At 31.7% G+C, this 25,284-nt stretch overlaps 2 protein-coding genes across 2 annotated transcripts; both read right to left on the reverse strand.

Annotated features, from left to right (window-relative positions):
• Nucleotides 1–664: 664 nt before the first annotated feature.
• LOC7474173 (uncharacterized) lies at nucleotides 665–8,617 on the reverse strand. The gene is made up of 18 exons (XM_024611156.2): nucleotides 8,166–8,617; nucleotides 7,711–7,950; nucleotides 6,964–7,027; nucleotides 6,750–6,879; nucleotides 6,512–6,656; nucleotides 5,832–6,080; nucleotides 5,657–5,741; nucleotides 5,109–5,211; nucleotides 4,007–4,132; nucleotides 3,800–3,913; nucleotides 3,369–3,487; nucleotides 3,155–3,236; nucleotides 2,943–3,035; nucleotides 2,751–2,840; nucleotides 2,456–2,575; nucleotides 2,265–2,356; nucleotides 2,112–2,169; nucleotides 665–1,028 (listed from the first exon to the last, which is right to left on the reverse strand). Exons 1-18 carry the CDS (start codon nucleotides 8,353–8,355, stop codon nucleotides 948–950), a joined length of 2,181 nt encoding a protein of 726 aa, XP_024466924.1. The 5' UTR covers nucleotides 8,356–8,617; the 3' UTR covers nucleotides 665–947.
• Nucleotides 8,618–22,558: 13,941 nt separating this feature from the next.
• On the reverse strand, nucleotides 22,559–25,091 carry LOC7498057 (heat stress transcription factor A-6b). Its single transcript, XM_024609856.2, has 2 exons — nucleotides 24,281–25,091; nucleotides 22,559–23,650 (listed from the first exon to the last, which is right to left on the reverse strand). The coding sequence occupies exons 1-2, from the start codon at nucleotides 24,584–24,586 to the stop codon at nucleotides 22,880–22,882; spliced, it is 1,077 nt and encodes a 358-aa protein (XP_024465624.2). The 5' UTR covers nucleotides 24,587–25,091; the 3' UTR covers nucleotides 22,559–22,879.
• Nucleotides 25,092–25,284: the final 193 nt, after the last annotated feature.

The following is a 25,284-nucleotide window of genomic DNA, read 5'->3' on the forward strand; positions in this document are numbered from 1 at the left end:
GATCATACTTGGGTATTAACAAAAACATTATTCTCAGAAACTGCAAGTCACACGAGATGTAAAAGGAATAGGAGATGATGACCATAGATGTTAGCAGATAGCTTTCGGGACTAGATAAGGGAAATTTTATACAGTACCTTCAAAATCGGATCATGCTTCTCTGGCATTAGAACCGTGGTATAACATGAGAAACTTCGACAAAGGTTGTTTCCGCATTAAATATATCCGTCACTTCTTCTCGAGTATATTTATTTGTGTCAAGTCAAATAAAAAAAATCACTGAACTGTGAAGCATAGAAAACTACATGCAGATTACAAATTTTCTTGACTAATAGCCATTGATGAAGAGACAAGAGACAAGCAAGGACTCAGTTGCACCCATCTAAACAACGCAGTGGAAAATTGCGATGCTAGTAGAGGCTCGTTTGCCGAGCATATGTAGACGCGTTGCGTTATGCTGGAGTACAATTATAGAGCAAAGTTTTCAAAACATTCGATCTACTAAGGAATTTTAAACTTGAACAATCTTGTATCACAAGACCCAACAACAAAAGCCTGATCTCATGAATCAACGTCAGCTAGAGATGTTTAAGCTAGCCACGACTCGCTAGTGCAACAATCATGTACCTGTTTTCAGGTTTGAATCCGCGCTGTAAAGAAGCACTTGTCAAATAATTGGAATCCAGATTTTATTCATTATTCCTTTTCCTCGACTATACTTGGAAACCTGGAATATGGATAGCATAGCATCCTCTCTTATTCATTACATCGTGCATCTCAATTTTCATATATATTGGGGGGGGGGGGGGGGGGGGGCTCTACAGTGTTCCAAGCATATAAACAGGAAAGAATGAGAAGAATACATTACTACTACTTCATGTATTTAGTACTATTTACATAAACACTAAGTATGAACATTAATGGGGAGATATATAATGCTGCACCCACTACAGGTCAAGCAGTACCCTGTGTTCATTCAGATTCGTGTTTTGAAATTTACTTTGATCATCAACGTCATCATTTGGTTTCTGCAGCAAAGCAAACAAACTGTCAATCTAAAGAAGTAGCATGTAAAAAACTTGAATGAAGTCTTGAATTAAGAGGGAAATAAATCAAAATGAAATCTTGAATTGTTTATCACTTCCTTCAAAGCCAACAAAGAGTAAGTTGCTCAAAACAGTGTAATTACAAAAACTAGACAAACATGCAAACGAGTATGTCTGCTGGAATTTGTCTACATAAACCTCCTTAAGTTGTTTTCAATTATATTATAGCTGATTAAGAAAATTTTGCAAGCATAAGCTTCCTAAGAATTTGTTGCTTTGATAGTTTATTTCTTCTTCTTGTTTTATCATTTTGAGTATCCGTAGAGGATTTCACTGAAGATAAATGCAGGATAAAGTAGTCAAACAGCAACCAAGCAAACTATCTAGCTAGTCTATCTTTCAAGTAGGCAGGTGAAATCACCTTGCCAAGCGAAAAAAAGAATTACTACACCAGAGAGACACGGGAAGTTCCTCTCTTGTTCCTTCTTTCATGTGAAGTATCAGCAACCCCATTTATCATTCTTATATCTGAATTCTACCCGTAACAGCACTTTTTCCGTCTGATGATGTTTAAAAAGTACCCTATCCTAACCTGTCTAGTTGGATTCTCATAGCCTCCCTTGCAAGAAATCCTCTGTCAAAATTAGAGGAAACCGCCCCCTATAGAATTTTACAGAAAAAACTAGAAACTCCTAATTTCAGAGGGCCATGAATGGGTGCTCCTCTCCCATATTTTGATAAGTCTTTCAAAAAATTGGGTTATTTTTAAAGAGATTAACAGAATAATTAAGGTTGTAACTAGTAACTAATGAGTGCTTCTGGTTGATTATTCATGAAAGCAAATCAAGAATTAGTGCAGCTTGCTAATTGATAGGGGATTGAATGGAAGACAAAAACATGGTTTCCGCTTGCTGTTTCCACAAACAGAACATTTGCCATTAAACTCAGGCTCAATAGCTCTCGAAAGATGAAACATTTGAAGAGCGGAAAGGGTATGTAACAAAAGATGGACTATAAGATCAACATGTTGATATCTTCGAAATTCAAAGCAAATCTAGAACTTGCCTCTATTGGCAGATCAACTGGAAACAGATTTATGGCACTGGGATCAAAGCTCAGTCCACTGAAAAGAGCACATGACAAAAACATAGTTATTAGTTGTATATCCAACTAGATCTAGCATGATTCCGAGCTAGGCAAGAGAAAGAGGAATGGTACCGTTGGGATAAAGCAACGCGCCAAATGTATGGTGTAAAGAACTCCTCTGGGTGACTCTCTTGTTCATATGAGAAATGCAATTGAGTAAACATCTGCGAAATATAATAAAGAAAAACACATTAAAATGGAAAAAAAAAAACATTTCAGACAATACATTCAAAGTTTGGCAAGGCTTCCAAAGTTATTTTAACCTTCATGCCTTCAACCCGCCATGATCGACAATTCATAATTATGAGTTGGAGGACTTTCTCCGCTGACCATTCACCATCATGTGTTTGGGAATCGATGCGACTATTGAAAAAATCTAAAACCTACAAAGTCCAAAAGAGTCATATGCTATGAAACACAATCAGGTAAAGGAAAAGAGCATTATCCAGATATTGAGAAAAGCTGATAGACTGATACAAAAACAACTGCCTAGAGTTCTGCTTCGATTTATTCAGGAACATTGATGTTTACATACAAAAAACTACAGATAATAAATACCATGTAAATATTTTCAATCAGTTCACTGAAGCGCGGATGATTCTTGAATGGCTCAAAAACCTCTTGCCTGTGCATTATTGCATATACAACCTGCCAAAAAAAGAAATGAGCAGAAACAGAGGGAAGGTACATGATTGTTCTTGTAAAGGAAGAGGATTGCACATAACACTAACTATGCACATGAAATTATACCTCGGGATTGCGTGGCAAGGCATAAGTCAAAATTGCATTTAATATTTCGAGGACAATTCTCAAGAAGTCCGTGTAAATATGCAACTCTGCCGACTGCAATAAAAACAATCCAGTTTAGCTAACATGGAAAATAATTAAAAAAGTGGAAGCCTTCCATGGCATAATATTCCCACTATGAGAGTCATATCATAAACAAAGACCATAATGACTACCAGATCTTCAGCAAGGCTGTCTTGCCCCAAAGAGCCACTCTTCCCCATTTTATCATCTATCCGTTCTGCAAGTTTGTTATACCTAAAATGCAATATCAAACAAACAAAAGATAACGCAAGAATACCAGAAAAGAAAAGTATGCTTATGAGTTATCAAAGTATTAATGTAATGTGGTAAATGAAGAAGAAAAGAAACCAAATAAGAGCGACGTACTTGCGTGAGAGCATATAGAATAGGCTAACAAGTCTCTGTGATGCATATGCACTCAAATGATGAAAATGAGGAGCCATGTTTGCTAAAGTTGCTAGACAAGTTGTATGAAGATAGAGATCCTGTTACAAGTTTAAAATGTTACGAGAAGGCAGAGTGGAAGAAGTTTTTAACACATATATAACAGTTACAAGCAAACTAAGTAGATATGAATATACTAGAATCAATAGAAGAACATGGACTATTGTAGCAGAACCTAATAGATCTTCTGTTGTGATAAAATATATGAGAACTTCGGTTTGTTGCAATATTAAAAATCAACTGGATTTAACAACTTCCAAAACATGAGCCATGGCAGGCGGATATAACAACTTCAAGAGGGACACTGCAACAATTTGAACATGAATTAATAAGCTAAGTACTTTAAAACATACCCGCAGCTTAGATAGATTATACTTCACTGTTCTTATAAGAATTATGACCATTAGGGAACCAAGGGATGTTCGATGAAGAAGGTGTTCTTGATACCATGGAATGCTTGGCAGTACCTGTGGGAACAGTACAAGGAAATAATAACATAAGAAAAATAATACACATCTTGGAAATAAGATTGAAAGTTGGCAAATGAAAGTGATTCTTACTATCTTGTGAATGCTTGCATTAAAAGATGAATCCTGACTAAGTATAAGAAGTATAATCAGCAAAATGTATATGTGATTGGACGTCCTCTTTGAAGCACTGTACAGCGTTTCCAGAATTGGCATTAACTGCAGATCTCATTGCGAAAAACAGATTGTTAAGCTGCACTACAGCGATGTGACAGCAAAAGTAAATATCACATGCCAACTCAAATATCAAGAAAACCTAATAATCTCATTGATTTCAAGAGCCAGTTGCATGCTAAATAACATGTCAAGCAAAACCTATTTAACTAAAATACACTCATTGCATAGCATATGCTTGTATATTCAAGAAACTGCATCAACATCCTGTAACATTTATGAGGAATATGAAAATAAAGCAAAATTATCTTGAAGATTGTTTTGAACCACCACAGAAGACTATAATCATGGTTCCTTAGCTCCCTTTATTTCTGCTCTCTACAATCAAGTGGTTGTAGATTACACTTGGTAAAAGCTGCTAGAAGTACACTAGTAGCAGTCACCTCAGGCCCAAGGCTAAAAGGTGCCACCTTCAAAATGGATTTAGTAGCATGGTTTATAATCATGGTCGTGGTCTTTTTTTTTTTTTTTGTCACAGTTGCAGTTACAAGGTCATCAGGACCGCATAATGGTAGCAACCACTGAACATGAATTGTTTACAAATTTTAGAAAATTGTCTTTGACATACATATTTTTAATAATTTTGCTAGAACGACAATGCTAGTCCCAACAAAATTTCTGACTGAAAACATAGTAGATGGTAAAAAAAATTCAACAATTTCATCTAACGCATGCATAAATAATAGGTTATAGCAAGACTTTGTAAAATAAAAATGTAAAAAATTGACAAGTTTCCAATGTAGTGGCCACAGCAACTGCGATGATCATTACAGATATGATCATAAAAACTATAACCTTGGGTAATGGCAACAAAGCTTTCCAATTCCATTAGGTAATGAATGTAATTTGCTTCATCAGTGCCTATACTTTCATTTGGTAATGCCTTAGGGTTCAAAATTTTGAAAAAGTTTTTTTGTTTCTTTACATCAAGCAGGAAAAAGATCGAGCTGATATTTCATACCAATGTATCCAGATCCGTTCTCACTAAAACATACTCCAAAAAGTCAGAGTTTCCATGCACCAATGTGTAAAGCAATAGGACTGCAGTTTCATCAGCCAAGCACCTGCAGAGGGAGAACCTGTTAGGAAATACTTCACGAGATAGAGACAGGTTAAGCCCGTTCTTATATAAAGGCTACAGTAAAGTCCTTCAAGAAGTTACAATTTTTTTATCAAAATATCTGGCTACAACAACCTTTGGCAACAAAAAATTCTGAATGCCTTTCTCGGATATGTCTCTAGATAGATTGGGGGATGAAACTTTCAAACATTGTTACTTGGACAATGAAAATTGGAGCAACCAAGCAAGCAGCGTTAGAGCAACAATGATATTACAAACCAAGTGCCAATGATCTTTTTGTTTCTTTTTTTGTTTTTGTTTTTGTTTTTCTTTTGTCTGGGTACCCACACATGCATTTGCATGTATACATCCAATCTAATGAAAACACTAGTATAACTCAAACTAAGGAAATTATTGTCGTCATGGAGGTAAGAGAGTAAGATATTTACATGCCAAGAGTATCAAACAGAGATGCAAATGGCAATCTCACATGTGACCCACTGTGCGCATTCCCCTCGATATCTACACGATCAACTGAAAACATGGTACTATTCAGCAATATGGCAACAACCTACAGCATGCCAAAGCAATTTGAAAAGGAAATTGGCAAAAAGAAGATCTCACATTCTATATCCCTTGCATTTTCTAAGGCTTTGCAGTAAGGATTGTCAGAGAAGTATGTTTTTCCTTTGGAGAGAGAATCTGAAGTGGCACTGTCATCACTTCTGTCTGTCAGGGACTCATCACCCACAACACACTTATGATAATAATTAAGTATAAGCAGCACATGAAGACTGCTGTCTGCCAATGGATTTCTTGAGCCATCACCAGTTGAACTGACCAAATAATTGAATGGCAATAAAACAAGAGTGGCTGCAAATCAAATATATAATGTCAACAGAAGCATTGATGGCAAAAGAAAAGGAAAAGGAAAAACCTAAGAATTGTCACTGAGTTTCAAATAGTATTCTTGAAACCCTTGGCTTGAGAAAATGATATACAAAAGCTAACAAAAGCATGCAAATCAAATTGAGAAAAGAAGTTGGAGAAGTATATGCTCCACTTTAAACAAAGGAAAAAATTACAACGCAATGACAATGATAGCCTCGGTATTAGTCTGATAAATATGGCCCAATTTAAAAGCATGCGGCAAGCAATGCAAATGAGACAATTGGAAAAGATAGTAAATAGATATTAGAAAGTTCCACATAACAGACCTGTGTGGTTCAAGCCTTTTGTAGGTGAGAAAACTAACTAGTTCAAGACTATTAAAAAAAAAAAACAACTCTAAGAGAACATCATACCAGCTGCAGAACCAACTCTTTGCAAAACTCCAGGCTGACTCCCACCAGAAAATACTGGGTATGATGCGCTGTTATATGGGATACGAGGTCGTATTATATAATTAAGTAGCAATCTCCGAACAACCAAACCAACCAAAGAACTTTCCTGCAAATTATGGAAGGCATACATGATAAGTTTGAAAGATCTGAAGAATTCAGAATTTAGAGCAAGAAATTAAGCTAAATTTCATCCACTAACCTGAGCCATTGCTGCATCAATAAAAGGGTTCATATCAGTCGGTCCTGGTGCTGGCCCATAGAGAAGTTGGGTTGACATTGCAACAAGCATGAAATTGAGTAACTCATGATGTAGAAGGTATGTCTTCGGACTTGTAACAAAAATAATACATTTTAGAAGAGCAAATTCCACGAAATCTCAATATTGTAAACATGGTGAGAAATCCATGGTGTACCTTACTTCTACGGAACCAATAAAGTTAAGCACATTATGCATGACAAGACTCTCGATGTTTTGATCTGCACATATGGAAACCCAAAATTCAGGCCTACAATGATTTACTAGTACTGGAAAGCATAGCTGTCAAACAAAAAATTCAATAAAACTGAAAGCAGAGAGTCTAAAGTACATAGATTGGCATCCTTGGGAATTGGATAAATAAATTCTAACAGTCAGACACCAAGTTTTATCCCAAAATTACACCTTGAAAGTCCAGAAGTTTAAATCCAACTTACTTTCAACCTCCATCACTTTCCATCATTTAATGTTTGAGGATGTGTAGCCAGCCACAAAGGCATAGTTCAGCAGTTGTTCACCCAGATGTTTAACTTAACTAAACTTTCAGAAACTTCTATAGCAATTGCATTTATTTTCATAATAAGCTTAATGCAAATCTAGTTTCACTCGTAACTAGGAAACAATTGCGTGCAGTAGGAAAGCTTAATTTCAAATATTACAATAAAAGTGCAGCTTATCGGCATCCCCATTGCTATTAGATTATTTTCCTTTGAAGCAAAGATGGCTAAACAACACCCCATTTAAATCATGAAAGAAAACAGGCTAAATACTTATGTTGCCAGATTCTTTGAAACAAAGCTACACACTGCCACCGGCTCCAATTTGCACTAGTTACCAAATCATAATTATATCAAAATGGCCGGCCGGCGGCTAATAAAATATTTTATGTAACAAAATAAAGTACCTGTTTTGAAACCATTCGGTGCTGGCTCGCTCTCATTCAATGACAAATGAAATTCCTCGATGCTATTGCTTTGAGCATTTTCGATTAAATACTTTAAAAAAACTGATGAAATGTACACCGCATTAACAGCCTTCTCATAAACTTCCGACGGGGCACCGGAATTCGAAACACACTCTTGCAAACACCACGATAAGTGAATCAAAATCTTCGTTAGATGCCTTGTATTACAATTATTTTGTGCTGCACACAGAAGAAGACCAGAACAAAATATTAAAAACAAAAATACATAATCTCTATAATTATCAAAGCATTGCAGATCCAATAAACAGACAAGCCACTAAGAACATAATTAAGAGATTAATATGCAAATAAAGTAGTAATAATTAAAGAAAAAATAGATCCTGTAATGCAGAATTAGGCACGGATGAAGAAAAGAGGTTTGGTGATGAACTGACCGAAGAGCTTGCAGGCTTCTTGAACACGGTGAGTAGGCCAATGGAGATTGAGAGGGAGTTCGAGAAGTTTCTGCCAGAAGTCAGAACCTATAGGAAACGTCTTCTCACCGACAAATGAACCGATTAAATAATCGGCCGTGTCCTGAGGGCGAGCGCCGGAGAGACGCGGCGTAGAAGGCACTGCTCCCATTGGAATTATTGAGTCGGTCGTGTTTAAGAGTGCTGAGTCAACTTTGGTTACAAAGCGAGTCCGCCGATCCTCAATTGGTTAGCATCGTAGAGATGGAGAGTGAGGGAGTTATGGTGATTTCGGATCTGTCTGGCTTTTTAGAGATAATGTAAATGGAAATGGACACTGAGAATTATATCGAGGTGTGCTCGTGAAGGGAGGGAGGAGCTTAGGAAGGAAGTTTTTGAAGAAATTTTATTAAAGGCTTTGGTAGAAATTTTTGTTTTTGGGTTTTATCTTGGAACGATAATGATGGCTCATTAGTTTTAGTGATTTGACCGACTTGCCCTCCCCGTTTTTATTTAGTTTTCAAATGCGTATTTTGTTTTAGATGTTTTCTTTAATTTAAGTTTATAATATATTTATTTTCATTTTTCTTTTAAAAAAATATAATAACCTCACAGATTTGGTAATTAAAGAAAACAAAGGTGTTTTGTTTTAGTTGTTTTCTTTAATTTAATTTGACTAACTTGGCAAGATTATGTAGGGTACCAATTAAACTAAAAATATATATGAATTGTGATATATTAAAATAATATTTTTTTTATTTTTAAAATTTATTTTTAATATTAACCCATCAAAACAATAAAAAAATTAAAACACGATTTTAAAACAAAGACAAATATTTTTTTTGTTCAAAAATATATTAAAATAATATATTTTTTAAATTTATCTTTAACTTCAACATGTTAAAACAATTTAAAAATATAAAAAATTTAATTTTACATTAAAAAAAATCAAATTTTTGGCTAACAAACAGCCAGCTGGGTAGCCAACCGGCGCCGTAGTTGCAGCAGAATTGCGACCTTAATCAAATTCCTCTCCGTCTCAATTAATTTAAAAATTTATATCGTTTTCCTTTTGTTACCCCCAGAAAAGCAATTGTTTCCTTCTAGGGAAAGAGAAGTGGAGAGGCTCTTTCCTCTCTCTGAATAAAAAAAGAGAGGAGAATTTAAGGTCAATAAGGAGGGAGGCTGGATCGTGTGTGTGTCTATACCTTGTTATGGGCGCTAAAAAAAATTAATGGAAAGTGTCCCTACCATGAGAAGGTGGGGGGCATTTAAGTCTTTGTATAAAATTGGAAGGTGAAGTATCCCTATTAATCGCAGTTTTGTTGTCATTTGCACACTGTTTTTTACTTCGTCCGCAGCAGCCCCTGGAATCTGCTAAATACTATCCTACAAACAGTTCTTTTTTAATTAATTCACTATTTTACCCATAACCAGGAGACTTAGCTTTTCGGTTATGGGAAGAACTCTTGGTTAGTTGAGTACTCACTGCCTTTCAGTTTTTGTGAAGCGATTTTCATGCCAATTGAAAATGTTTTTACACGTGTATTTCCTTTCCTTTTTTGTGTTCGTCACATTAATTGATCCCGCCAATCCCTTTTCTGTTTGGCTTTTTAGTTTTTTCCTTTTCTTCTTTTCAGTTAATTATGTGATGTTTATTAAGATGGTTCAATCTAAAAATGATTTTCAAGTTATTTTTATTTAAAAATATATTAAATTAATAATTTTTTATAGTTTTCATGTATTAATATAAAAATAATATATATATAATAAAATATAGTCTTAATATATTTTTAATTAAAAAGTACACCATTCACTAGGGGGTATTTTGAACAATGGTAAAAATTGCTTTTCAAAATGATTTTCATTTATAAATGTATTATAATAATATTTTTTGAAAATTTTTTTGATATCAATATATCAAAATAATCTAAAAATACAAAAAAAATCAATATTTTGCAAGATTCTTATTGAACCACGAGGCCAAACACCCCTTTATTATTAGGCCTCGTTTGTTTTTGTAGTTGAAAAGTGTTTTTGTAAAAAAATAATTTTTTTTGTTTTAAATTAATTTTTTATGTATTTTTTAGATTATTTTGATATACTGATATCAAATATATTTTTTAAAAGAAATTATTATTTAAATATATTTCAAAATAAAAATTAAAAAGCAACAAATAATAATAAGATCATAAAACAAATTCTTAACACGCTTACGCGACCAGTGATTTTAATTGTGATCCTTTTTGGACGTGCCACCGATGTATGTCCACATAAATTTCATCACCATTGACCTGGAGTTCAGTGACTTTAGGATTGACTCGACTTTCAGGAATTGTACTCTACATGTAGGAAAACGATTCCGTGTCTTTTAATAATATACGGTAAAGTTAAGTCGAATAAGAAAAGGTCAATCCTTCTGCTCGCCTTCTTTGAATCTTTATAAGATGTATGCGTAGACATCACATGTATATAATTTACATGAGAGAAAATGCATACACGACGTGTAATTTTTGTTATTATTATTATTATTTTGGATTTTATCTATGGATGTGGGGTACTTGATAGCTCGATTTGAGGTGCTCCTAAGTTATAATGATACTTCTTTTTTCTTTTTCTTTTTCTTTTTTTTTTGGTTGAAACCACAAATTTCTCCAGACTTAGAGACTATTTAGGTACGGGTTCAATGTTTTTAAAAATTTTAATTTTTTTTTGTTTAAAATTAATATTTTTTAGTGTTTTTTATTGTTTTAATACGTTGATATCAAAAATAATTTTTAAAAAATAAAAAAAATATTATTTTAATGCATTTCTGAATAAAAATTACTTTGAAAAATAACTGCAACCAACACTCAAACATACCATTACCAACAGAATAGCTCAACTCAAATATTTTTAAATATTTTTAACGCAAGATAAAAATAATATTTTTTAGTGTTTTTTTATTGTTTTAATACGTTAATATCAAAAATAATTTTTGTAAATAAAAAAATATTATTTTAATGTGTTTCTAAAAAAAAATTATTTTGAAAAGCATTCACAACCACACTCAATCATACGCTTATCAATAGAATAGCTCAACTCAAATATTTGTAACGCAAGACAAGATTATTCTGAAATGCATTATTCATGTGTGATAATTAAAAGTTCACACATGTTAAGTAAAACACTATGCATGATGGCATCATGGATCCCCTCTGACTTGCTGTTTACAACGGTTTCTTTTTCTTTTTTATTTGGTCTATATAGGATTAAATTTTAAGTTAATTTAGACTAATTTGACAGGAGATGATGAAATTAAAAGATATCAAACCAAAGTGAAAAATAAATAAAGGATATTGATGGCTTTTTCAAACTTTGACAGGAAATACCTATTTTGCTTTAAAAAAAAAAAAAAAACAGGGCAATTATATCTTTTTGCTTTTATAATAAATAATTAAATAATCATTCTATCACTCGATTCAAATTTTTTAAAAGCTCTTTACAATGACTTTTTCATTTTTTTTATTTTTAAAGAACAATAAAATAATTTGCATTCCTTTAAAATTGAGATTTTCTATAGCTTACATTTTGGAGCATTTTCTTAATTGCAATCATTTTTTTTTATGGTAAGGTTGGTTTATGGGTGGTTTTGTAATCTAATATATACATATATTATTAAATAAAAGTTGCTATGTTATTAAAAAAAAACAAGTTGCATGCGTGTGGCAACCCCTGCATCCCTGCATCATTTAAATGGCACGTGCAGCTAAGTTCAGTAAACATGTGTCGCCTTTCACAACAATATTTGGATCGTATTGGTGTCGCCTCCATGTTGTGGCGACACATGTGACCAACGAATATATAGTTTGACACCAATAGTCTCTTTATTTTTTTCTATCCTCCTCGATTTCCGCATATTTCCTTTTAATTTTTTCAAGCAGCCCTTCATTTTGTTATTTCTTCAAATCTGGTCTGGATTTTTTTAATTATTATTTGTTTTATTTGGAATAATCTATAAAATCAGAATTCCTTTTAAATGTCACCCCCCCTTTAATTTTTTTTAGCTTTCAGATTTGAACCTTATTTTTTTAATTGTTATTTGTTTTGTTTGGAATAATTTTTAAAATTAATTTTTTTATAGTTTAATCCCATTCAGATTTTTTTTTTCATATCAAATTTGATCTATTTTGATTGTTGTTTTTTTCACCTTGGTGATTTTTAAAATTTTTTTTTTTTGTTTCATCCTTCAACATTAAATTAGTTTGGAATTGAGTTCACGTTTATAATTTTATAAATTGCGAGTTTTAAAGATTAGCCTAGGATTTTATTTATTTTCTTTCTATATAATTTTTCATTAATTTTAAAAATAACTCAGGTTGTCTTAGTTCTTTTTATTTTTTATTCTTTGTTGGATTTACCTTGGCAAGTTTTCTAAATTGATTTTTTTATTTTATCCCTCAACATTAGATTTGTTTTAATTATTGTTTTTTGGTTTTTTCATTTAACATTGAGTTGTTTTATAGTCGAGTTTCATAGTTTTATTCAACTCGCTTTTATTAATGATTTTTTTTACCTTTTGTTGGCATTAATAGTCATTTGATTAAATAAAAAATTTACTATAAAAAACAAAGTTATTAAACACAACCGAGTACATGGCTCGTGTTACGAGATCAAATATTTTAATCCTAATTATCTCTTGATTAAACATCGATTTAATTAATTAAATGCGTGTACAAACATTTTGATTTATGATTGATATTTTTTTTATTTCAAAAAACACCTTAAAAAAACCTATATATTATTTTTTTTACAAAATAAACATTCTTTCTGACAAATCATGAGTCAAATAACTATTTCTATATATACTCGTAGTTTGTTGCACAATCATTCTAATAAAATTGAAAATAAATCACCCCACAGTTTGGACAATATAAAAACCTTCTATCTAAATTATTCAATTTTGTCAGCTATTCTTTGTTGATGCTCTTTTTCCATAATTTCAAAAAATATATACTTCAAGAACTTTGACAGCACCATTAACTCTATCATCACCTTTTCAAGCTACTCCATTAAACTTACTTGTAATTTTGCCTGTTCTATTTTTTTCTTGTGTTATTTTCTTTTTTAATATAAATTGAAGGTTAGATACAAATAAGTTTTGGATCATCTTAAATCAGGGTTTTTATGTAATCTAGCTAAGATGGAGGGACTCATTATCTCTTAGATCAAATTATATATTCTTTCAGGCTAATTAGAAGAACACGTGCAGGGGTAGTTAGTTTTATCTCGTGTTTAAAACATTCAGGGTAAAATTGATAAAATAAAAAAAGTTCAGGATTCAATAAAAATAAAGGCATACATTTGGAGCAAATTTGAGTTGTTATAACTTTTTCAAGCCTTTTAATTTCTATAATCCTGGTATTCGGAAATGTGATAACGATAACAGTTTAAAATGATTTTTATTTGAAAATGTATTAAAATAATATTTTTTTAAAAAAATTATTTTTGATATCAGCACGTTAAAATAATCTAAAAACAAAAAAATAATTAATTTTAAATAAAAAAATTTTAAACTTTTAAAAAATATAATTTCAATCGTGTTATGTAGACTGTATTATATATTGGTATAATTTATGTTTTTTTCTGGGAAAAAATTGTTTAATTACAAAATAATTTATGTGTTTTTACTGAATCACATATAAGCGTTTTATATTTTAGCTTTGTAAGAAATAAAATAATTTATTTTTCATTTATATAAACTTTTTTTATTTATTTATTTTATATATAAAAATCCATCCCACAACATTTTTAACAAGACATATATTTTTAAAATTTATTTATTTAAAAATTAAAATTAATTTTTTTTTTAAACCTATTTTTCTTACAAACCACAATTACAAAAATCAACACAGTGCCAAATATATAGATATATGAATTACTAGTGTTGGATAGTTTTGGACGATGGATCAATACGGGACTTGGGTTGTGCTGTCGGCGGGTACAGATAACGTTCAGAGGCTGAGCTAATCATGGGTCCTTTTTGGCACTCTGGATTCTGGAAGCCTCCGGTTAGCATGACGTTTGTTCCAAATTTGAATATCCTCATGCAACGGATATTTTTCAAAGTGTGCCCGCGATACATTTTATTTCGTGATTTCAGTTTGTCGGTAACTAAATGATCGCGACTTGTCTTGGATCCACTAGAAAATCCTATTTTAATTCATTAAATTTCTATAAAAAAAAATTAATTTTGCAAATATTTTACATGAAAAAACTAAAATAATTAATAAGTTACGGTTTATTTTTACATTATAAAAATGTTTTTGAAAAAATTTAAATTTTATTTATTTATTTTAAATTAATATTTTTTTATTATTTTTAGATTATTTTGATGCACTGATTTCAAAAATAATTTTAAAATTGATATATTTTTTTGAGTGAAAATCATTTTGAAAAGTAATCATAACCACACTCCCAAACAAACCATAAAACCTATATTATCAAGATCTTTTTTTTTTCAATTCTCCCATAAAAAATGTTTTAATCACATAGTTTAAATTCATTAGGCTATACTACTTAATGACAACTAAATTGTCACGATGAGAATTTTAAGGTTATAATATACGCAATTCATGATTACAAAACATTTTTTATATTCATGATCAAAACAATAACGTTTAACTATAAACTCGTTGCAGCTGATGTGCTATGTTCGACTGTCTTCTTTCATTAAATTTAATCAGAGTTTAAAATACATATGAATATTTTTTCAATTTATTATACGAATTTCTTATAATCAAATAAATTATTTAATCTAAAATCTAATCAGTATAAATATTATGTAAACTACACACAATAAATTGATCGATTATTAATTATAACATAATTATCTAGTATGTTTTTTGAAATGCATGTCGTTAAAAAATCACGTATAATAATATTGATAAATCATACTTGAAAAAACAAGATTTTAAATTAATTGTAATTAAAGTTGCAAAGATTCAATAGAAAACAAAATGATAAAAACCAAAAGAACAAATAATTCAATTCAGGTCCTGAAACTGAAAACAAAAGGCTTGAGAAATTAAAATCAGGATGTAATAAAAAATATGCAAAATATATGGATGAAATAATATCTTATCCAAACAATAGGGACCAAAATGCATTTTTATATAAAATTTATCCTCAAGAACCCAAAATACCCTTTACAAATCTATTTAAAGTCAGCATGGAATGGAATTCCAAACATCGTTTCATTAAATTTTAAATTTAAAAAATATTTTAGGATTGTTTTAATATATTGATGTTAAAAATAATATTTTAAAAAATAAAATAAATTTTTAAATTTATTTTTAAATAAAAAATATATTAAAAAACAACTATTACCACGGACTCAAATATTACTGACCTTAAAACAAATATAAAATCAAACATTAAACTTCACCCCAAGTTCTATAATCATGATTACAAATCTAATTAAAGTTTTGGTTGAAACTTTCATGTCTAGAATTCTGAAACACAATGTTCAAAATCCGATGGTGAAAAGGCACACACTTGTTATAATAGACTATTATTCATAACACAAATTCTTATTTAATGGCAGTCTAAGCAAAGGTCGTGGGCGGAATTCGATGTCTCCATCTTTTTTTTTTTTTAATGTATTTTTTGTTTGTTTTTATATTTCAAAAGCGTTTTTAAAAAAAATTTAAATTTTTTTTATTTCTTTTCTTTACTTTAAATTAATATTTTTTTGGTGTTTTCAGATCATTTTGATATGCTGATGTCAAAAATAATTTTTAAAAAATAAAAAAACATTATTCTAATGTATTTCTGAGTGAAAAGCACTCTGAAAAGCAATCGCAACTGCAACCGCAACCACACTCTGAAAAGCAACCGGAACTCACGGCCTGGTGATCTATACATCCCAAAACCTCGCACCGTCTCCAAATATCATTTAGGAACCTTTGAGAATCATCTGAACTGTCCATCCCAGTAAAAATAGGAGGTGTCAACTTCATAAAGTCATTCAACAACACATTAACTCCATGAACAGTGTGAGATGACGATGATACCTCTCTATCCCTTCTTCTATCTCTCTTTATAGTAAATTTTATCCAGGTCTGTATAACCTGGGTAAGCTGTTGAAACTTTGTAACAGACTCAGGGTCAACAATGATTAATTTGATGGGTTTTTAATAATTTTTGATATATTCATAAATTGAAGGGTTTGATATTGGTGGAAATAAATTATTAGCAATGATTAATGAAAAACAATTAAAAATTAATTTGATGTGTGTTTCAACTCAACATTCTTCAACTCCTAGCCAAACACCTAAAATGGGTGAAAAATTAAAATAATAATTTTTCACTCATTCTTCCACTTCATGAAATATATCAAAATTGATGGATTAAAAAGAAAGAAAGAGAGAATCGGAGAGGAGGAAATCCGAATTTTGGATGATCGTTTGTGATCTCTGTACAATCTTGGACTAAGTTGTATGGAAAAAACTTCCATAAGAGTTTGTCAACTATATGATGTTGAAAACCCAACTCACTAGAATCATGCCAAACTTTTAAAGTCGTTGAAAAGACATACCATGGACCGGGCTTGGTCTAGTTTATAAATAACCGGAGGCTGGGTTCAACCTGCCTGTGAAAGTGATGCGTGTGAATAATCTCGGCAAAAACTACAGGAGGGAGTTTGATATGGAGGCACTCGAGAAAGTTATTTGAGATGTCAAAGATTTGCGCTTGATACTGCCAAAAAAAATCTTATTGTCCACTGGTTTAACGTTTGCAATTTCGTTTGGACCGACATGCTTTTATTATTTGTTAATAATTACACATTTATAACCATCTAGACAGTAACCCAGTGGTAAGAGTTTGGGATCAAGATATTTGCTTTCTCTGTGGTCTCAGGTTCGAACCCTGTGATTGCTCATATGATGACCACTGGAGGCTTATATGGTCGTTAACTTCAGGGCCCGTGGGATTAGTCGAGGTACGCGTAAGCTGACCCGGACACCAATGTTAAACTAAAAAAAAAAAAATCACACATTTGTTTCAGATATCACGACTATGTTTTCAAACATCTTTAGTAAATATTTGTTTACTTGATAATTGGAATTTTATCAAATCAAATGTTTGTTTTTTTTTTTATGAAAAAGTTAATTTATTTCTACAAAGATATTAAATTTCTAGTTAGATCTATTTCAATTAATATACTAGTTTCATACTAGTATGAGTTTTTATGTGTATAATGTTTGAACAAAAAGCAAATATTAAAAAAATTAATTTTAGATAATGTACGTATTTTAAAGTTAAAGTTGAACTCAAATTAGAGTTGAACTCAAGTGACCTATGAGAATAAAGAATAGATAAAAAGTTTTTTTTAAAAATAATTTCAGAGTTTGTCTGGAAGTGTGATTATGATTGCTTTTTAAAATATTTTTTATTTAGAAATGTTTTAAAATAATTTTTTTTATTTTTTAAAAATTACTTTTGATATTAGCGTATCAAAATGATTTAAAAACATTAAAAATATATTAATTTGAAGTAAAAAATAAAAATAAATTTCAAAAATATTTTTAAAATACAAAAACAAACCGCACCTAAAACAAACATTGACTAAGTAATCTAGTAATGTATCTCAATTTTATAATAGAAGTTGTGCAGAATGATAAATATCGCTAAATTACTCAAGTTTTTATTAATAGCTTTATCATCTCATCTCACTCTTGATCGCGTCCACATGGTAGACTCGGTTAAGAAAAGATTGGGCCAACTCTAATGCGAAATTTCAAATTAAAAGGCAGGAAATTAGAGGGTGTTAGTCCAAACTGGTCAAGAGTGGGTTTCGGCTTTAACTGACCAACCCCACAGAAGACTTTTATTTATTTAATAAAAGCTAACAAGGTAAAGTTTTAGTATTAAATACCAATTAATTAGAAATGAAAAAAATAAAAGAAGAAAAAAGAAGCGAAGTTATTAATTACATGTAAGAATGGATCAATAACCTAACAATTAGATTTTAAGGTTTATGTTGATGTTGTTAAAATAATTAAGCTCAAACACGTAAAGGAGGCTAGAATTCTGAATAATATGTATATTATGAGTGCTTAGTCTTAACCTAAATACAAACAAAGTATATATAGGTTAAACTGAAAGTACTATTCTACCCTTAATAAATAAGACTACATAAATATTATTTAACACATGTATCTGAGCACTTGTAAGTATCAAATTACGAAAAGATCCATACCTCTTCATTGACCAGATCATTTTTCCTTGGGAGAAGTTGACATTCACGCCAACGAGATCTGGGAGTTTGTGGGTTTCATTTCATAAAAAAAAGATTAATTACAAAAATGCTCTTAATCTATAAAATCGTTTTCAGTTTTAGCCCTCATATGTCTGTGGATTGAATCAATAGTTTCAACGTTACTCTTTCATTCGAATTCCATCCAGATCAGCTAATAGATTTTGTTAGATGATTAGAAAAAGGTAGAATAAAAGGTATCAAACTAAAAAATACATTAAAGAAATCATTCTCCTATCAACATCAACAAAAACCCATCTAAGTTAAATAATAATGATGATTTTTTAATGAAAAAGAATAACAATAACTTTCCACGTAATTGTAGCTGGGATTTTTGTTAATGTTGTTGGAAATATCATAAGCATATATACCGGCAACCTTACAGGCAGGATTAAACTTGAGTTTTGACAGGCTTGTTCCCGTTCTTTTCAGGCCCTTGGCACATGACAACTATACTAGCTAGCTCATGTTCATGCACAGCATGTGCAATCCTATCTCTTCAGAAGACAGAAAAAAAAAAAGAGGCTTGGTGTGATCCAACTCAATTCTGGTGGTGGTGGCACCATAAATTCCAACGTCAGGGGACCTGATCATGATCTACCTTTCCACCCCTTATGCTCATAAAAGGAGGAAATAAAGATGTTACCATAGTTTCTTTAAGAGCTGCACATGGCATATATCATAATTAATATGCTCCCACGGTGTTACTATTTTTCCAAAAATATATATAGGCGATGGCTTGTTACATCCACATTCCAGATTATGGTTAATTACCCGAAAAATGAGTTAATTTTTGTTTTTGATGTTCTTTATCTCTGTCTTGGCAATCATGACAAGGATACAAATTAATTAGATCGCACATGGTAAGTGACACACACACACACACACACACACTCACCTTGTTCTTCAGTCTGAAAATTATGCAAGTCTAGAAACCCTAAATCAATAGAATTTGGTTGGTGCGGATACGTTAAATACCAAGTTTCGTGCCATTGTCTTCTTGCTAGTGGCTATCTTTAAAATAATTAAATCATAAGCAAGAAAGAAGAAGAAAAAAAGAAAAAGAAAAAAATGTCTTTCTATGAGCAGCAATGCGAGCTTATTTTAACATTGGAATGCACTAGTTTTTTTGGTGAAAATAATATGTTTTAATCAAACACACAGGACAAGGGCTAATGAAAACTCCAATGTGTTTTTTTCAAGATGCCATAGAGATTTCAAGATTTATGATACTTGTAGTAACACCATCACCAATCTCACCACGCTACAGGAAATTAAATTAAATTAAATTAAATACTATATATAAATGCAAAAGCTCCTAGAACAACGCAGAGAACAATAGTATTAATATTACCGACAACATAGTCAGAGAGAAAAAAGTGCTGCAATATTTCAAGACAGCATGATCGAAAACATGTAGTTCGCCATTGGATATGAGTGTATAATTAATATACTGTTGAAGTTCAGCTGCAACTGAATATAAATGTAATCAGCCAATTCAATGAAACAGCTACAAACTGGGTTGCGTGTTTTCTTGTGGATCCACTAGGTTTCTTGTTGTTGATGAGGATTCATTGCTAATTTCTAGATCTACTGGGTTCTCTTGTTGTTTCCTTGATAACTAGCTGTTGATTTCTTACATTGAGAGAGAGAGATATTTTTTTTGTTTTGTGTAGGCATATTCCTCGGAGAGATTGATTCATCGAAGAGATCGACAACCACATCGATCTTGCAGTGAAGGTGGGAGTGGCGGTAGATAGGTGAGAGAGTGGTGATGAGGGTGGCGTGGAGAAGAAAGGTGGTGGATCTTAATAATGCATAAACCTCATTTTCTGATTTCACTCCTTTTAAAGTGTAAGGTTCCCAACTAATTCTTCTGGCTCTAGATGAAATAGCTATCAATAGTAAATTAACTGGTTTTCGAAGCCAACAAACACTACGTACTCGGACTAAGAAAAAAAGCACTGGAGCCAAGATTTGTATATATGGGGGGTTTGGACAACATGATCATGAATAATATTTTACAAGAGAAAAAAAATGTTGTTCACACAAATCCGACAAGTCCATTTAAAACCAACGAAAGTTATTCCAAAGAAATTCAGTTTTCAAACACTATTCACATCATCACCATTTAAAGACCCCTGATGTTCTTATAATGTTTCATTCGGGGACAGTTGCAATAGTATGACCTTTCTTTTTTTTTTTATTAATTTTTTTTTAATTTCATCATTCAATGTTAGATTGATTAAGAATAGAATTTTATAATTTATTTTAATTTGTTTTTTATTGAGTTATCTCGGCCTCGTGATCCAGGTTTAGCAAGTTAATCGGGTTTACTCATATTTTTTTGTCCCTTTTTAAATTTTGTTTTTTAACATTTAGGTTGATTAAAAAATGGGCATCAATATATATTTTTTTATTTACTTTCTATGAGATTATTATGGTCTCGTAACCTGACCGGGTCGTGAATTTTACATGTTAACCCTGGGTTGATCCTATATATTATCGTCTTAATATTTTAAAAAATCATTCAATGTTGGATTGATTGGTAATTGAGCTTCATAATTTATTTTAATTTACTTTCTATTGGGTTATCTCAGTCTCATAATCTAGGTTTGGTAGGTTAACCCAAATTGACTGTAGTTTTTTTATTTTATTTAATTGATTTTTTTAAAATTTTATTCTTTAATATTGCGTTGATTGAGAATTAAGTTTCAATATGGTTTTTGATTTACTTTTTATGAGATTATCATAGTCTCATGATTCGGGTTATGGATTTTTTCATGTTGACCTGGATCAATTTAATATATTATCATCTCAATATTTTTTAAAAAAAATATCGTCTTGAAATTTTTTTAGTCAAACTATATATTTTTTTTTATCGAAGTTGTTTTTTAACTTATCAAGTTGATTGAATCATATCAAATTAACCTCTACACGATTTTTTTTTTTGAGAACATGTTAACAATACTTGGTTATTTTTTATTTTATTTTTAAAAATTGATCTTACCCGCAATATAACAATAATAAATGATCTCATTGCTAGACTAAAAGCTCATCAATACATCTAATGATTAGTATTTAGGGATGTAAAGGTGCTAGACCATTTTTAAGGTCCATTTTATAAAGAAGTCGAGTTTTGTTTAACTCATGAATTAATTTACACACAGATTTATTTAAAATCTCACAGGTAAGATCATAACGAATCCTAAAAAAAAACACAAACATATGAGAGCTTATAAAAAAATTTGTATGAGATTTGGATAAATGAAATTTGTATCATAAAATAAGCTATTTTGACAAAATCAAATTAAGCCAAAAACGTGATATATATGAAATTCAAGTCCTACCTCCACTCTCGAACTTTGTCAGAGAGAATAAAACTAGACTTTGAACATATATGCTTATTTATGTGTCAAACAACACCTTGAAGTTTGAACTGGTAAAATTATGATCCTATTACATATATGAAACAATTCTGGCACAAGGAGCATTCTATATATAGTGATCTAATCAATATCTACTGAACAATCACAATACTTTGAGAATTCTCTTCCAAGTTTTTGCCTGTAATGCATCATAATGTATAGAGTAAATCAAGCTCAGCCAAATCAGAACCAAATAATGAGATCGATTTACTCTATTACATAATTAAGGCATCAGTAAATATATACCCCCCCCCCCCAAACACCACGTCATAACATTCAATGTTTCAATTTCGCACAACCAAAAGAAACAATCATAACCAGCTCAAGAAATAAATCTGAATCTTAAAAAGAGCAATGGTAATATCGAAGGTAAAACAAGATGGATACTTTGAACATGCTTTTCCAAGCTTGTGCTTCTTAGCTACTATGCCAGATAACATGCACGCTTACCGAGTGATATATAGCTACTAGCCACATACAAAAATTCAAACTTCCCTAGCTAGATAGACAAGTTTGGATTTTGACAATAATTAAGATCATATATGATACTAAGACTAATGATAAAGAAAGATCATGAGACTATACCATGATTTTCCAAGCTACTAGGGTGTATCAATATGGATCGCATAACTGAGTGACAAAAGAAATGAGATGAAGAAGTGATTTTAATCGATGAATAAAATCAGTTAACATTCAATTATGAAACCGCAAAAAAAAAAGTATCTTAAAAGATCCCATCAGTTTCAAAGAAAACATGCTCTTGCTTACTATCTTAGAGTACATCATTTCTACATATGCAGTCTCCTGTCAATACCAAATCAAACCCATCTGAAGATACCCAATTGGCTTTTGTCAGCCAGGATATCCGAATCAAACACACACTAAATCATAAAGTTCAGACAGTTAAGAGAGTCTCCTACTCCAGTACTGAAGCAACAAGGAAAAAGCAGCATCAAATCTCAAGCCCTCTACTTTGGACTATAACCCAAGTAACCAAGCTGCTCAACCAACACGTTTACATCTTCCTCATCTTCACCCTGTTCGCCAATATCCTCATTCAATAAATCTTCCCAGAAAGCCTCATCAAAGTCTTTACCATTATTTTCATATTCTTCTCCTTTTTCAATACATTCTTCATCCAAGTTGATCAGTTGGTTTTCATTTAGTTCTTGCATGTTCATAGCCAGATTAACAAATTCTGGAACTTCAAACTCAGAAAAACCACCGAACTCCCGAGGTTCAATTTTAACAAATGTTCCTACTCCCTCACCATGGCCAAATTCTCCAACCTCAACATTATTACGCCCTTGATCAATCGGTCGCCTTTTCTTTTTACTAATCTCCTCTTCTAGCTCTTTCATCATGTCCTTTTGTTGGACTAGTTGCTGCACAAAGGTGGGATTTTGCATTGCTCTAGCCAAGAAACTCATCATATGTTGCTGTTTATTCTCATTCCTTTTAACTCTTTGTTCCATAAGTTGAAGGCAAGCTCTAGTAGTCTGTTGTTGCTGTCTAAGCTTCACTAGTTCCACCATTAGTACTTGTTTGTCTCGGCTTAATCGATCAACTTCCCCATCCAGTCTAAATGTTCCAACTTCAACACAATCCTCTAGAGCTTGCTGAGAAGTCTGAGTTTGAGGAGCTTTTCTCCTCCTAACAGTCTTGAGAAGATGTTTTTTCCCTCTGAGAAATCCTTCATTAGCAAACTCCCATCTATCTGGATCAACCTTTCTAAACCCCTACATAATCCAAATTCCATCTTCTTGATCAATTCCAAAACAAAACTAAGTTAATAACCAAATGAATCATAACATAAATGATACTATATGAACTCTCAACAACAGTACTCGAGAGCTACAAAGGATGAACAATAATTTGTGTGCAATTATTAGGGGTTTAGAAAGGTTGAGTTTTTAATGAACTTCCTTTCATGAAATAGTCATGATTTTTTTTAACAAACCAAATGTGGAAACACTGCACATGCTTAACAACCTAATAATAGCATACTGTGGGTGTCTACACACACACACACGATCTCTGCAGCTCCTCTTTTCAAACTATATATTAAACAAGCAAAATATCCACATTAAGTAACCCATTAAACAAATTGAACAAAAGAGTATCAAATATATCTTTTTTTCTCAAAAGAATAGAAAAAAAAATAAAGAATAATAAAGCTACGAGTTTCTAGCTTTAGCTGATTCTTGAATAAGCAAGCAGTCACATCTAGAAAGAAAACCCACGTAAAATTACAGTAATACTAATCCAGAAAAACCAATACCCATCAATCCCTTGATTGTTTTCCTACTTTAAAATAAAGATAAGTTAAAGTTGATAAATCTGTAAGGTTATAAAGAAAGAGTACTTACATATGTGTTTAGCTGCCTAACAAAGCTTGAGAAATTGTTGTGCTTGAAGTATCTAGGGAGGAGACTAATGGAAAAGGCTTGGGGATCCCAAACAACAAAGCTGTTGTTACCTCTACTCCAAGAGATAATATGGTTTGTGCTTGAATCTTCTATTATATCATAAGTTTTAGTGAGAAATGGAGGAGGACCTGGGTCATGGAGTCCCTCCATTGGTTGTGGAATAGCTGTAGATGCCATGCCTGATGAGTATGTGCTTGAACTACCACCTGCATACTCCTCCTTGATCGCTCGGCCCCGACGATTCATGATAGGGAAAGTACTGACCTAACTGAGACAGAAAGACAAGATTTGAGGTGGGTGAGCTTCTTCCTTTTTTTCGTTTTTTGGAGTTTACCAGCGTGATTTCTTGTTAGGTAGATTTGTGTAGCCTAAATTGGTATAAAGGCCTAATCTTGAGAAGAATGCAGTTTGGGATAAGTAAACTAAGTTTGAAAAGCTATTGAAAATGGAAACTATATACACATCACTCCTGATGGCTCATGAAAAAAATGTTGATCTTGAATGAATCAGAAAACTGAACCTAAGCTACAAAAACAGAGGAAGAGGGCCTGATTAGGACTTAAAGGAAGCTTTGTGCTATGATTCTATGAATGATGACTGAAAAACAGAAAGGAGGCAGAAGTAGCTGGGGAATAAGAGACAGATGTAAAAATTAGGCTATGGGTCGGCTGGTTTTTAAACAGCTGATGAGAGATTTTTTTTTTCCTTGGCCTTTTTTTTTTTTAAAAAAAAAAACTGGGAGAGTACAATAGTCAGCAGGCTGAGTGGGCGACGAGATATTTTGCCCCCACATCACTTCTTTCTCCTTAGGGAAAGTCTCGTGCTCCACTTTAATTATGTCAGAACCAAGAACAAAGAAGTTTTAGCCTTATTTATAGAATGGAAAAAATATTGATTTACGAAGAGAATTGGAAATTTAAAATTAATATTCTTGCAAGTTTTCA

The sequence above is a fragment of the Populus trichocarpa genome, chromosome 10, assembly GCF_000002775.5.
Source record: "Populus trichocarpa isolate Nisqually-1 chromosome 10, P.trichocarpa_v4.1, whole genome shotgun sequence".
NCBI classification, from domain to species: domain Eukaryota; kingdom Viridiplantae; phylum Streptophyta; class Magnoliopsida; order Malpighiales; family Salicaceae; genus Populus; species Populus trichocarpa.

What these genes read in the sequence shown, in the direction of transcription:
- LOC7474173 (XM_024611156.2), bottom strand. Translation starts at nt 8,355, where the DNA reads ATGGGAGCAGTGCCTTCTACGCCGCGTCTCTCCGGCGCTCGCCCTCAG. An exon ending in ATGCAAGCATTCACAAGATA is followed by an intron (nt 3,914 to 4,006) that starts GTAAGAATCACT and finishes CTGTTCCCACAG; the next exon opens with GTACTGCCAAGCATTCCATG. An exon ending in CGCGTTGCTTTATCCCAACG is followed by an intron (nt 2,170 to 2,264) that starts GTACCATTCCTC and finishes TGCTCTTTTCAG; the next exon opens with TGGACTGAGCTTTGATCCCA.
- LOC7498057 (XM_024609856.2), bottom strand. Translation starts at nt 24,586, where the DNA reads ATGAATCGTCGGGGCCGAGCGATCAAGGAGGAGTATGCAGGTGGTAGT. An exon ending in TTAGGCAGCTAAACACATAT is followed by an intron (nt 23,651 to 24,280) that starts GTAAGTACTCTT and finishes TGGATTATGTAG; the next exon opens with GGGTTTAGAAAGGTTGATCC.